General features: G+C 39.8%; 1 protein-coding gene across 1 annotated transcript in view; it reads right to left on the bottom strand.

Annotated features, from left to right (window-relative positions):
* The window catches only part of mxd1 (MAX dimerization protein 1), a 42,232-nt gene that overhangs the window by 15,821 nt on the left and 14,062 nt on the right, over positions 1 to 12,349 (bottom strand). Inside the window, exons 4-5 of the mRNA XM_059964511.1 lie at positions 2,627 to 2,741; positions 638 to 797 (exon numbers count right to left, since the gene is read on the bottom strand). Coding sequence (XP_059820494.1) covers positions 638 to 797; positions 2,627 to 2,741 — 275 coding nt within the window. The remainder of the gene's footprint in view (positions 1 to 637; positions 798 to 2,626; positions 2,742 to 12,349) is intronic.

Here is a 12,349-nt window from a genome sequence, read left to right on the forward strand (position 1 = left end):
CAAGACTTTGGTGTATTTAAAGCAAAGATAGGCTCTGGAGCAACAGACACAAAACGTTGCAGGAACTCAGCAGGTTAGGCAGCATGCACGGAAATGAGTAGTCAATATTTCGGGAAGAGACCCTTCTTCAGGTACTGAGAGGAGGCACTTTGTGTGCACGTTGCTCTGGATTTCCAGCATCTGCAGACTTTCTCGTGTTACTGATAGACTCTTGATGCGTAAGGGAAGTAAGAGTTATGAGGAGAAGGTGCGAGATGTATGTTGAGGAGAAAAGTCAGATATAATGGAATAAGGAGCAGGCTTAAAGGGCCAAAAGGCTTAATTTTGCTCCTATACCTAATCGTCTTATCATTCCCTCAGCCTAAGAGTTGATATAGATTACTTTCTGGGACAAATCTGCTAAAACTAAAATGGCAAGACAGATTTGAGGGTGTCAACTGCTATAATTGGGGTCCAACTGGTATTCCATGAGTTTCATGCCTAAGACTTTTGCACAGTACTGTATTTCTGAAACAATTTTGCAACTATGTGAGAGTTAAGAAGAATTCTGATTGCTATACCAGTGCTAGAAGTTTGTGATTGATTAATCTATAACCAATCATTTTGTACTAAATGGAAACTCTCTATAGAATATTACCTTGATCAGAGTCTGATCTCTCTGAAGAAACAGTTGATCCTATGCTATCCATTCGCGTCCTCTCAATGTTAAGCAATTCCAGCTGCCGCTTCAGATGACGCTGCTCCCGTTGTAGCTGGTCAATCTGGTGCAGAGCCCTTCTGTCACCTTCTTCAAGTGTCTAGAAGGAAAGACAAATATTTTAAAGAGGAAAAACTTGCACATCCTGGGAATCCTGAAAAAGCCTAATTATTTATTTTGAGGAACAGCATGCTAACAGGTCCTTGTAGCCCAACAGGCCAATGCTGTCCAATTACACCTACACTATCTATTAACCTACTAACCAATTAGCCTTTTGAATGCTTGGGGGAAACCAGAGCACCCAGAGGAAATCCACGCACCACATAGGGACAACGTACAGACAGCAGCTGAATTGAACTGGATCGCTGGCATTGTAATAACACTAACTGTAATGTCACCATACGCCCCATTTGAACAAAGCAAAGTTAGAAACTGAACATATTTAAATTGAAATCAGAGGTGGAAGGAACGAAAGGATTGGTTGTTACAAGGTGGAGACTAAGAATGAACAAATGAACAATGTAGAGATGAACATTGCCTGCTGAGGGAGCATGGTGAGGACTTGGTAATGGACTTATCTGGCAATTATCTAAAAATTGTTTTGTTCACACTGACCAGTAGATCAGGGGTCTGTATAAATATGAAAGTAAAAAAATGCTCAATATTTCAAGGATAAGCTTATGTCAACTGGATATACTAATCTACCTGTTCCTAGGAGTGAACATAACCATCAGCCTGTCTCGGTTCAGCCATGAATACCACACTGCCATGAACGCTCACCAACACATCTACTTTCTCAGGAGTCAAAAGAAATTTGGCAAGTCCCTGTTGGCCCTCACCAATTTTTAACCAATGCACTGTAGAAATATTGAATCATAATGGCTTGATATGGCAAATGCTTCGCCTGAGACTGCAAGAAACTGCACAGACTTTTGGACACAGCTCAGCACTTCACTGAAAGCAGCCTCCCATATGTAGACTCTGTCTATACTCTCACTGCCTCAGTAAAACAGCCGGCATAATCGAAGACCCCACACATGCTGGACATCTGCTCTTCTCCCCTCTTCCATTGGACAGAAGATTAAAAAAAAAGGTCTGAAAGCACTTACAACAAGGCTCAAGGGCATCTGTTGTTATAAGACTATCGAATAGTTCCCTAGTACAATAAAATGGACTCTTGACCTTACACTCTACCTTGATAAGATTTTATATCTTATTATTTACCTGCGCTGACTTTCTCTGTAGCTGTTACACTTCATTATACATTGTTACCTTGTTCTGTCTCAATGCACTGAGTAATGGTCTGATCTGTATGAACAGTTTGCAAGACAAGCTTTTCTCTGTACCACAGTATGTGACATTAATAAACCAATTGTCGTAATATTATTGGTGAGGCAATAACTCCCTTCTACTTCATCTCTCAGAACTTTCACAGATCTAAATTTAAATGACAGTGCAAAGCATGGGCTTTGAGATATCAGTCATCAATGATAACCACAAAACACTTCCAGGAGCAACACTGAAAGAATAAACACAAGAGATTTGCAGATGATGGAAATTCAGAGAACACACACAAAATGCTCAAGGAAATCAGCACATCAGGTAGCATCTGTAGAAAGGGATAAACAGTTGATGTTTTGGGTGCAGACCTTTCATCGGGAGTCTGTAATAATGAAAGAGTAGCATCCAATAAGGGCTGAAGAAAATAGAAGAAAATGCCATTAGAAATAACTTTGTCTGCTGTCAAAAGTGTAAACAATGTCTAGAAAACAAGAACCACACAGTTCAGTTACTATGAAAACATATCTGATCGCTGTGAAGTCGATAACATCTAATGGCCAGCAGTTCCGATGCTGAGATGGAAGAAAGCAATTAGCCAAGGTTTTCTGCAGAAGTAACAAAGTTACTGAATTTCTCCCTACAGCTTACCTTGATGTGTAATTTGGCTTTCATAAGTAAACTTAGTGTGGTATGTCTTGTACTCTCTGCTCCGACTGGTACCAGTTCTTTCAAGCGTTCCAAGCAAAGTCGCAGATGGGCCCGCCTGGTTTAAAAAAAAGAGACACTCATTTAAAGTCACAACCCAGAACTATCAGGGAATAACTCAAGCAATTGCAAACTTTTTGACCTGTAACACACACACATACACACACAAACTGATGGAGGAACTCAGTTGGTCAAGCAGCATCTATGGAGAGGAATAAACAGTCGATGTTTCGCGCCAACACCCTTTATTAGGTCTGAAAAAGGAAGATGGAAGAAGCACAAACTGGAAGGTGATAGGTAACAAGTTCCCAGGAAGCACAGGTGGCTGTGGTATCAAAGGCTGAACTCCTTCCAATTTAAATCTGGCTTCCTTTTAAAATAGCTACATTTTAAAATCTATTTCATAAGCTAATTGAATGATCATTCAGGAGCAGAATTTGGCCATTCAGCCCATCAAATGTGCTCTGCTATTCCATCATGGCTGATTAATTACCCCTTTCAATCTCACTCTCTTGCCTTCTCCTCACAACATTTGATGCCTTTACTAATTAAGTACCTATGAATCTCTGCTTTAAATACACCCAATGGCTTGGCCTCTACAGCCATCAGTGGCAATGAATCCAATAGATTCACTAAAACAGATTGCTCAGACTAAAGAAAATAAATAAAGTTACTTTCACCCAAAATAAATTTAGCTCGTGAAGTACATTGGTGTTACAGAGGTTCCTTCTTCACCAACTACAAAATGTTACCGTGTGAAATTGGCAAATGTATCCAAAGAGCAGAGTGCCACCATAAAGCTAAGTCAACACTTCAAAGGCATAAGTCACACTCACTGGCAAGAGGCTCCACAATGCAGCCAAGAACTTAAGGATTGAGAATTGCTAATTGCATCCAAACTCAATGTGTTAAAAGTTTTCAATAGTGAACTACAGAATGCACCTCCTGAGAGAACAATAATAAGTTTAAGTAGGTTCTTAAGAAACCAATGGGGACAACGGTGGATTATATCATTACTGATGTGGCAAATTGTTTCTCAGTTTCGAGAGGCCAAGTTACTTACTACTGCTCCTAACCTATATATTTTGTTATGTCCTAAAGGGGATTGGCTGCATAAAAGCAAAATTAGGCTGTCCATAAGCAAAGATCGGCTCCACTGGTCAGCGCCAGAAGCAATCAAATTGGACTCCCTTGAGTGCTGCAGAAGCTGCCGTAAACAAAAAATGGCCTTGCTGATCCCTTGTGTTATTCACAGTTTGCTCTCTGAATCTGCATACAGTGCATTAATTTACAAGTTCTGGGAACGAGGCTGGGATAACATAGCACATTATTTCACACAACCCTGCAGAGCACATGGTATGTGCTACTTTTGCTTTGAGCTGAAAGGGCTATAAAGTGATGGACCTCAAGCGAGCAGTCAGTCAGAGGACATCAAACACCAGTTCAACTGCTCCAATTTAAATTAGCCAGCTCTGATGGAGGGGAGAGTCCCAGTCTGAAACACTGACTCTCCATAGATGCATACTGACCTGCTGAGTTCCTCCAGCATTTTTGTGTTTCTGGATTTCCAGCATCTGCAGAATCGCTTGTGTTTCTAGTTTAAATCCTGCTGTTTGAAAATAAATCAACAAACACTGGACAGTATCAGCTTGCTTAGGAACGCTTTGCTTGGCTCCAGAAGCATAATGATCTGATAAGAGATGATATAAAATGGTATTCTAATTTTACTCTAACATCTCAATGTTATCATTAGAATAACTGAATACACTCTATGGCCACTTTATTAGGTAGCTTCTGTACCTAAAAAAAATGCCCGAGTGTACGTTCACGGTCTTTTGCTGCTGTAGTCCATCCATGTCAAGCTTCAACAAGTTGTGCATTTAGAGACTCTTCCTTACGCCACTGTTATTTGAATCACTGTCACCTTCCTGTCAGTTTGAACCAGCCTGGCCATTCTCCTTTGGCCTCTCTCATTAACAAGGTGTTTTCACCCATAGGATGTTTTTTTTTAAATTTTTCGTACCATTCTCTGTAAACTTTAGAGAGTGTCCTGCGTGAAAATCCCAGGAGATACTCTAACCACCCCGTTTAACACCAACGATCATTCCACGGTCAAAATCACTTCGATCACATTTCTTTCCTATTCTGATGTTTGGTCTGAATATCTTGGCCATGTCTACATGCTTTTATCCACTGAGTTACTGCCACACGATTGGGTAATTAGGCATTAACAAGCTGGTCTACAGGTGTATCTAATGAAATGGCCACCAAGTGTATATTTTTCTGAACACACTACTGATAGAGATTAAATTTAAAACCTGATAATTTCAGAACTTTAAAGACAATAGAAATAGTAAAGTAAAGCAAACTTCAACAGTAAGCTTCAAGACTCTGAAATTGTTAGGCATCACCCAACCAAACATCATCAGCTTGATAAATCCTGAACTATTGAACAACTGAACTATTATTTTATTTTGGATGTAAAATCCACTTGCGTACAAAGCACTTCTGGCCCAATGGGCAAGTCAATAACAGAGCCAAACCCAACCCAGTCCTCAATTCTCTACAAATTCCTATTTTCAGCAGTGTTAGCAAGCACAAGACCTGATAAAGATCTATTGATTTCATCCTGGATACTTGGGTGGTGGGGTGGAGATACGTCTCTACAAAGGAGGTATAAGGTGCTCCTTCCCTCCACTAGTCTGCAGGTCACCGTTGGGCAAGGTGTAGCACTTGCTTAGCCCTCCGATCATGGACACATGAAGCTAAGGGTGCAGGTGGTGGATGGTCGTATAAGCAGCTAGTGCATATCACGTCCTGGTTACGCAACCACTGATGCCAAGCAATTTCTGAATTGATAATAGCTGAGATCACCCATCCTGCAAAGACACTCCCCAGAAGAAGGCAATGGCAAACCACTTCTGTAGAAGATGTTGCCAAGAACAATCATGGTCATGGAAAGACCCTGTCTGCCTACATCATATGATGGTACATAATGATGACATTGATGATCCTGCATACATCAAGTTACATGAGAGTTACATCCCTAATAAATTTCACATTATAGAAAGTCACATTATAAGCAGAACATCTAGAGAGAGTGAGATTATGATTAGCGTTTTGTCACATCAACATCGAAACATAGTGAAGTGCATTAGTTACATGAATGACCAAAATAGTTCGAATATGTGGCCAAACCACAATTAAAGGGCATGCTTCCAGCGCCAACACAGCATGACCACAACTTACTAACTCTAACCTCTACATCTTTGGAATGTGGGACAAAAATTGGAGCAGCTGGAGGAAACTCACATGGTCACAGGGAGAACACACAAACTACTTACAGATGGCAGCAGGAATTGAACATCGATCTGCAGTGCTGCAAAGCATTATGCTAACCCATTTTCTTCCCATTAAGTATTCATCTGATTTGCTTTCGAATGTTTTAAAAATCGGCATAATCTAGATAGCAGCTATTCAGTGTGTTGACCAACATTCCTCCATAGATGCTGCCTGACTGGATGAGCACTTTTTGTGTGTTGATCCTTACTTACAGCCCATTACACTGCCGGCAATTAAGGCAGCAATGAAGGTCCTTCATTTCTGGTGGTGTTCAGGGCTCAAAAGGACAACAAATTGTTGTGGTTTGGAGGCTTGCGTGTCTCAATGACCCGGAGACCTATGTTGGCTGGAGTCAGGGCTTGATGCTTTGTCTCCTGGCAGGGTCACCATGCCCAAAAGGTCAAAGGTTAGAGGCCAGACTAAGAGTGGTCAACCAGATCTCCAGCTCACAGATAGTAACACTAACTGTTAAAACAAAATTGTTAAGGAAACAGTGTTGATCCTGATTTCCAGTATCTGCTGTCTCCCTCCTGTACCCATTAATCAGCTTTTTATGTCCTGTAACTATGGCTTTCAAGGGGATGAGTAAATGGTGGCAGTGGCAGGTATATCCACAGAAATAGGAAAGCGGTGGAAAGAAATTGACTCCAACAGGACTTGCCCTCACTTGCAAGCTGTTGTCACTGAGTTCAAGGTGGTGTTGATGAAAGATATAGAGCAAGTCACCTCTAGCTTATAACTGCCTCCAGGTAGGGGAATTCTCATGAGCTCAAGGGGAAAAAAAACAAAAAAAAAAAGTATTAGGTCATTCATTCCTGTTGATGTCAACAACATGTTAATGACAATCATCTGCGCAGCCAAATGTGTAACACCCTTTCCATGCAGTTACGTACCATATTTAAGAAGCTTTATTGTCACATATATATTGAAATGTATGACTTGTGTTGGGGATGTGCTAGGGGCAAGATGCTACACTTCTGGTGCCAACATAACATGCCCACAACCTACTAACCCTAACTCACAAACGCGAGAAAATGTGATGCTGGAAGTCCAAGCAATACACACAAAATGCTGGATAAACCCAGCAGCATCTGTGGAAAAAAAAGTAAATTGTCAACATTTATCAGGACTGGAAAGGAAGGGCCTTGGCCCGAAACGTCAACTTCTTATTCTTTTCCACAGATGCCGTCTGGCCTGCTGAGTTCCTCCAGCATTTTGCATGTGTAACCCTAACTCACATGTCTTTGGACTGTTGGGGAAAAGCAACCAGAGCACCTGGAGGATACCCACACAAACACAGGGAAACTCCTTGCAGACAGAGGCAGAAACTGAACCCCAATCTTACAAATGACACTGTAAAGGGTTACACCAGTTTAAAAGCAAAACAGATTTGTTGGAACTGATGGACATTCCATTAACCACCTACTTACTGTAAAGGGAAGGGATGAGTCAAGCACATAGTTCCAGTGTGCACCAAGTTATGGCTAGATGAATGCACTTTCTAAAACAATGATCCAAACTTAATGATCTGCACATTTTTAGAACACACACACACACGAAGGCTGACACCCTTCATTAGGACTGAGAAGGAAGTGGGAAGATGCTAGAATAAGCAGGTGGAGGATGGGTAAAAAGGCTAGCAGGTAGGTGATTGGTGACGCCAGGTGCATGGGAAAGGTGAAGGGCTAGAGAAGAAAGAATCTGATAAGAGAGGAAAGTGGACAATAGAAGAGAGAGAAGGCGGAGGGGACCCAGGGGGTAATCATAGGTAGGTGAGAAGTACTAAAAGATCAGAGAGTGGAATAGAGAGAGCAAAAAAACTGTTCACTGGAAGGAGAAATTGATATTTGAGTCATTAGGTGGGAGGGTACCCAGACAGAATAAAATAAATTTGTCCTATTCATCAGAATAATTTTCATAAGGCAACAATCTGGGTAGGAAAGTAAACAAATAGGATCTAGTCTTTCAACAGGACAAAGAGGAGGCCATTTGCTCCTCTAAGCCTGCATCATCAAGTACCATTTCCCTGCACTATCCCATAATATCCAATAGGCATGGTATTCCTGTTTAGGGAAATACTGCTTTGTAAGTGCTTCAGGAAGATATCAGCTCAGAGAACGGTAAACTCTGGTCAGCCCTGAAACAGTCTTCTTGCACAAGATACCCAGTCGTCAATTCAGTCAGACACATTTCAGGCTGCAAGAGTAGGTGTTAAGGAGTTCACTGAAGATTAGTGACACCGACACAAAGATCTGGTAGGGAGTGACTGTAACCTAAATTCTCACCACCACTGGGCACCAAGAAACCTTGCAAACACCATTGTTCAAATAGGCCACAGTAGTGGCACTGAAGCTTTGTACACAGAATGTATAGACCGGATGACACTATGATTGTAAAGAGAGCTTAGTCACTTCTGCATCTTTAAAATATCATGTTTATTTTTGAAATTAAACATTCCACCCTTCAGTGGAAAAAAACACAATAGTAAATACTCCCGAACACCAAACTGTAAAGATTAACACTGACTTTGCATTAGCATTCAGGAATTTAAAGCATTTCAATTCCCATATGATTATTGGGATTTCTAAATGAGTCCTGATAAAGGGTCTCTGCCCAAAACGTTGATTGTTTATTCCTCTCCATGGATGCTGCCCGAGTTCCTCCAGCATTTTGTGTGAGTGACTCTAAATTTCCAACACCTACAGAATTTCTTGTGTCTTAAATGATGCAATCTGCAAGGAATATTAGATGAGAGCTCTGGCAAACCTAACTTCTAAATTTCTGTATGTCACAATAGGTTTTGTTACTATTGGTAATAACAGATCACTTTGAAAAATGTAGTTTTGTGTTGCTTCACATAGTCTAGTGTAGTTTTGTGTTATTTCATGTAGCACCATAGTCCTGGAGGAATGTTGTTTTGTTTTTACTGTGTACTGTATCAGCAGTTATAATTGAAATGACAATAAAAGTGACTTGACATGACTTGAAAAATCCAAATATGAAGACGACAGAATTCAGAATTTTCATTACTTACAAACATGTATTTTCCAGCACAGCTCAGCACATCAGAAAAACGAAGCATAGAAAAATTTAAAAAAACTTTCACCATTTACAAAATCCACACAGATTATGCATGGAGCCTTGGACTCACTAGCTGGTTTGCCTTAGTAATAAGTACCCACTTGCTGCAGCAAAATTAATCTCACTCTCCCTAATGGGGAGAAAAATAATTTTGAGATAAGATTTGAAACCTTTCAGCACCTGCCTACTTTCTCAATTAGAGTCAGAGCATGGCCTACCCATGTCTATGCTGGTTATTAAATATCTATCTACATAGTCATCTCATTTTCCAGCACCTAACTCATAACCATTTCACGTCATAGCATTCTAAGTGTTGCACCACCCACAAATGCAATAATTCCAGATTTCAACCACCCTCAACTAAAATCCTCAACTTCTAGCCAACTCTACTCCCTTTTGTCCAAGACACTTCTGCGAGGTAGAATAGTTTTTCCCACTATGCACCCTATTTATACCTTTCATCTGTAAATTTCAAATCAGTTTTCCCCTCACTGCTTGAAAAGAACCCCAATTTATTCAGTATCTCTTAAATTAAATACTTTTCAGACCATATTCTGGTGAATCACACCTTGACTCTCTCCATGCAATTTCTTTAATATGACAACCAAAACTACATACTATTTCAGCTGTGGTCCAAATGAAGTTTTACCTAATTGCACCATTACCAAAGTTCCCTCTAAACTGCGTGGGTGCATGACCACACAGTAACTGAAATGCTCCCATGCACGTAGCCTTTGTTGGCGCACAACTGAAATTTCCTTTTATATAATGTTAAGATAATGTTGTAATTAAGGTAATAATTTAGAAATATATGTTAATATAATTGTAATTGTTTTCATGAATATAATCCATAAATTTTCTAAATATTAACCACACCACAACCTTTACTTTGACAATGTAAATACGTTGAAGCTCTAGTGTTTATGTGCTTCAAATTACCCTATTGTAACAATAAACACAGAATGGGGGTCAGTAGCTTATTGTTAATAAACTGCTGGCCCACTGAACACTGAGGCCATCTAGTCAAAACATTTTACTTTTGTCACTGTGCCTATCAGTTGTTTTAATTGCCTGATATTGCATTGTGAGCTGAGGTTTGTGTTTGATTGATGTACATGTCACACACAAAAAAATTTTAAGTGCCGAGCAACACACACAAAATGCTGGAGGAACTCAGCAGGTCAGGGAGCGTCTATGGAAAGGAGTACGGTCGACATTTCAAGCAACGTCGACCATACTCCTTTCCATAGATGCTGCCTGGCCTGCTGAGTTCTTCCTGCATTTTGTGTATTGCTCATATTTCCAGCATCTGCTGATTTTCATTTGTTTGTGATTTAAAGTGCTGCGCCATTTTCAGCAGTGTAAAAATGTACTCCTCAGAGCAATGATTGGTCTGCGCAGCTCTTAAAAAAAAAAGAGGGAACGTTGACCATAACCTCCCTGCTCTTACATTCCACACCCCATCACTGAACAATAAAAGAAATTTTCTAGCTCTTCTTTGGTGTTATGCTCCTTAGGTGACTAAGATATTAACTCACAGGAACTTGTCAATGTTGTTATTCACCTACTATTAAATAGGTATGCCTGTGTGAACGGTCAGTTAGATTTTTAATTTGCTGGACGGAGATGGCTGATGAAGTCTTGGCTCCTCGACACCTTCAAACACCTATAGTCATGATAGAATTTACAAATTTAATAAAAGGGGCTGACAAACTAGGTACAGGAAGGATGTTTCCTCTGACTGAGGAGTTAAGATTAGGGGCACATTTTGAGTGTGCATGGTATGCCACTTAAGGGTGAAAGAGTAGAAATTTCTTCAGAAGGCCAACCATTAGAATTCTCTATCTCTCATCTCTGTGGAAGCTCTTCATTCAAATGGCCAGAAATTTATTTTGCAGTATTATAGTCACATGTGCCGAAATAAAGTGAAAAGTGTTTTTTTTGTGCACCACTCAGGCAGAACTTACCATACACAAGTACACTGATGTGCTTAGAGAAAAAAAAGGATGGCAATTACAGAGAAAGGGCAACACAGATAAGACAAATAAAGTGCAAGAGGCTTGAGGAAACAAGCTGCAAGGTGAAGAATTCACCTTTTCATCTTTTAGCTTGTTCAAGAGTTTGATAAGTGGGACACCACATCAAGAGTATGTATCACCAGTTCTTCAGCCTGGTGGTACACACACACAAGCTTTTTTATTTTTTGCCCATCAGGAGGAAGAGAACAGAGAATGACCATAGTGCAGGAGTCCTTGATTATGTTGGATAACTTCCTGAGGCAGGGGAATGTGTAAAGGGAGTCTGTCGAGTGGGAGGCTTTGAGGATAGTGCTAGATAAAAGTGCCAAGATCAGTCATGTTCTTCATGAATGGCAGAGAAATCTCAGAGCTTAATGACCAAATCTTATTAGTTAAGATCTTGACACAGGAAAAAATTCCAAAGCATTAAAATCATGACTACTCATAGAACAAGATATCCAAACACGCAGGAAAATGACACAGTTTTCTAAACTGTGAAAGAGAACAATGTTAGTCAAACAGCCTCCTTAAATGGACTAAACATAGCCAAAAAAAACTAGTGGCTGCACTGCGCATTGAATTCAGTTATAAATATTCTTTTATGATCCTGTTGTGCAACATTCTATCAGAGGCTGGCATGAAGCGTTGTTAGTGGGAGTGTACAACAATAAGAATTTTCTACAATATTATCAAATGGAAAATAATGATTACAATTCCCATAGCCTTTCTCAGTTTTAAAAGATAGGATACAAAACCTCTTAAATATTTCATAACTTAATAACCTATAGGCTTTTTTCCCCATTGAATGTACTTCTTGCCTTTGCAGTTGAAATATTTATGATTGGTCACAGATTTTTATGTAAACTAGAAAAGACAAATGATATTATTCCTAATTAGCAAGTAGAAATTAAGTAGACCCGACTTCAAATTTAATTCATAAAAGATAGTCTTACAATTGAACAGTTTCCTGGAACATTCTGTTGTGGACCAGCCAGGGAACAGGCTACTCTAGATCTGCTGCAATGTAAATACTATATCATAAATGGGAAAGAGAGATCATCATATGAGGAAATTTGAGAATGAAAACCAAGTCAATGTTGGACTCAATTACAAAGGAATGAGGTGGAAATGTGTTAAAGTAGATTAGGAAATTGAATTTAAATCAACAGATGGCAATAGATATTTTAGAATTATGAAATGTTCTAATTGACCATTGTGAAATAAA

The sequence above is a fragment of the Hypanus sabinus genome, chromosome 1, assembly GCF_030144855.1.
Source record: "Hypanus sabinus isolate sHypSab1 chromosome 1, sHypSab1.hap1, whole genome shotgun sequence".
NCBI lineage: Eukaryota > Metazoa > Chordata > Chondrichthyes > Myliobatiformes > Dasyatidae > Hypanus > Hypanus sabinus.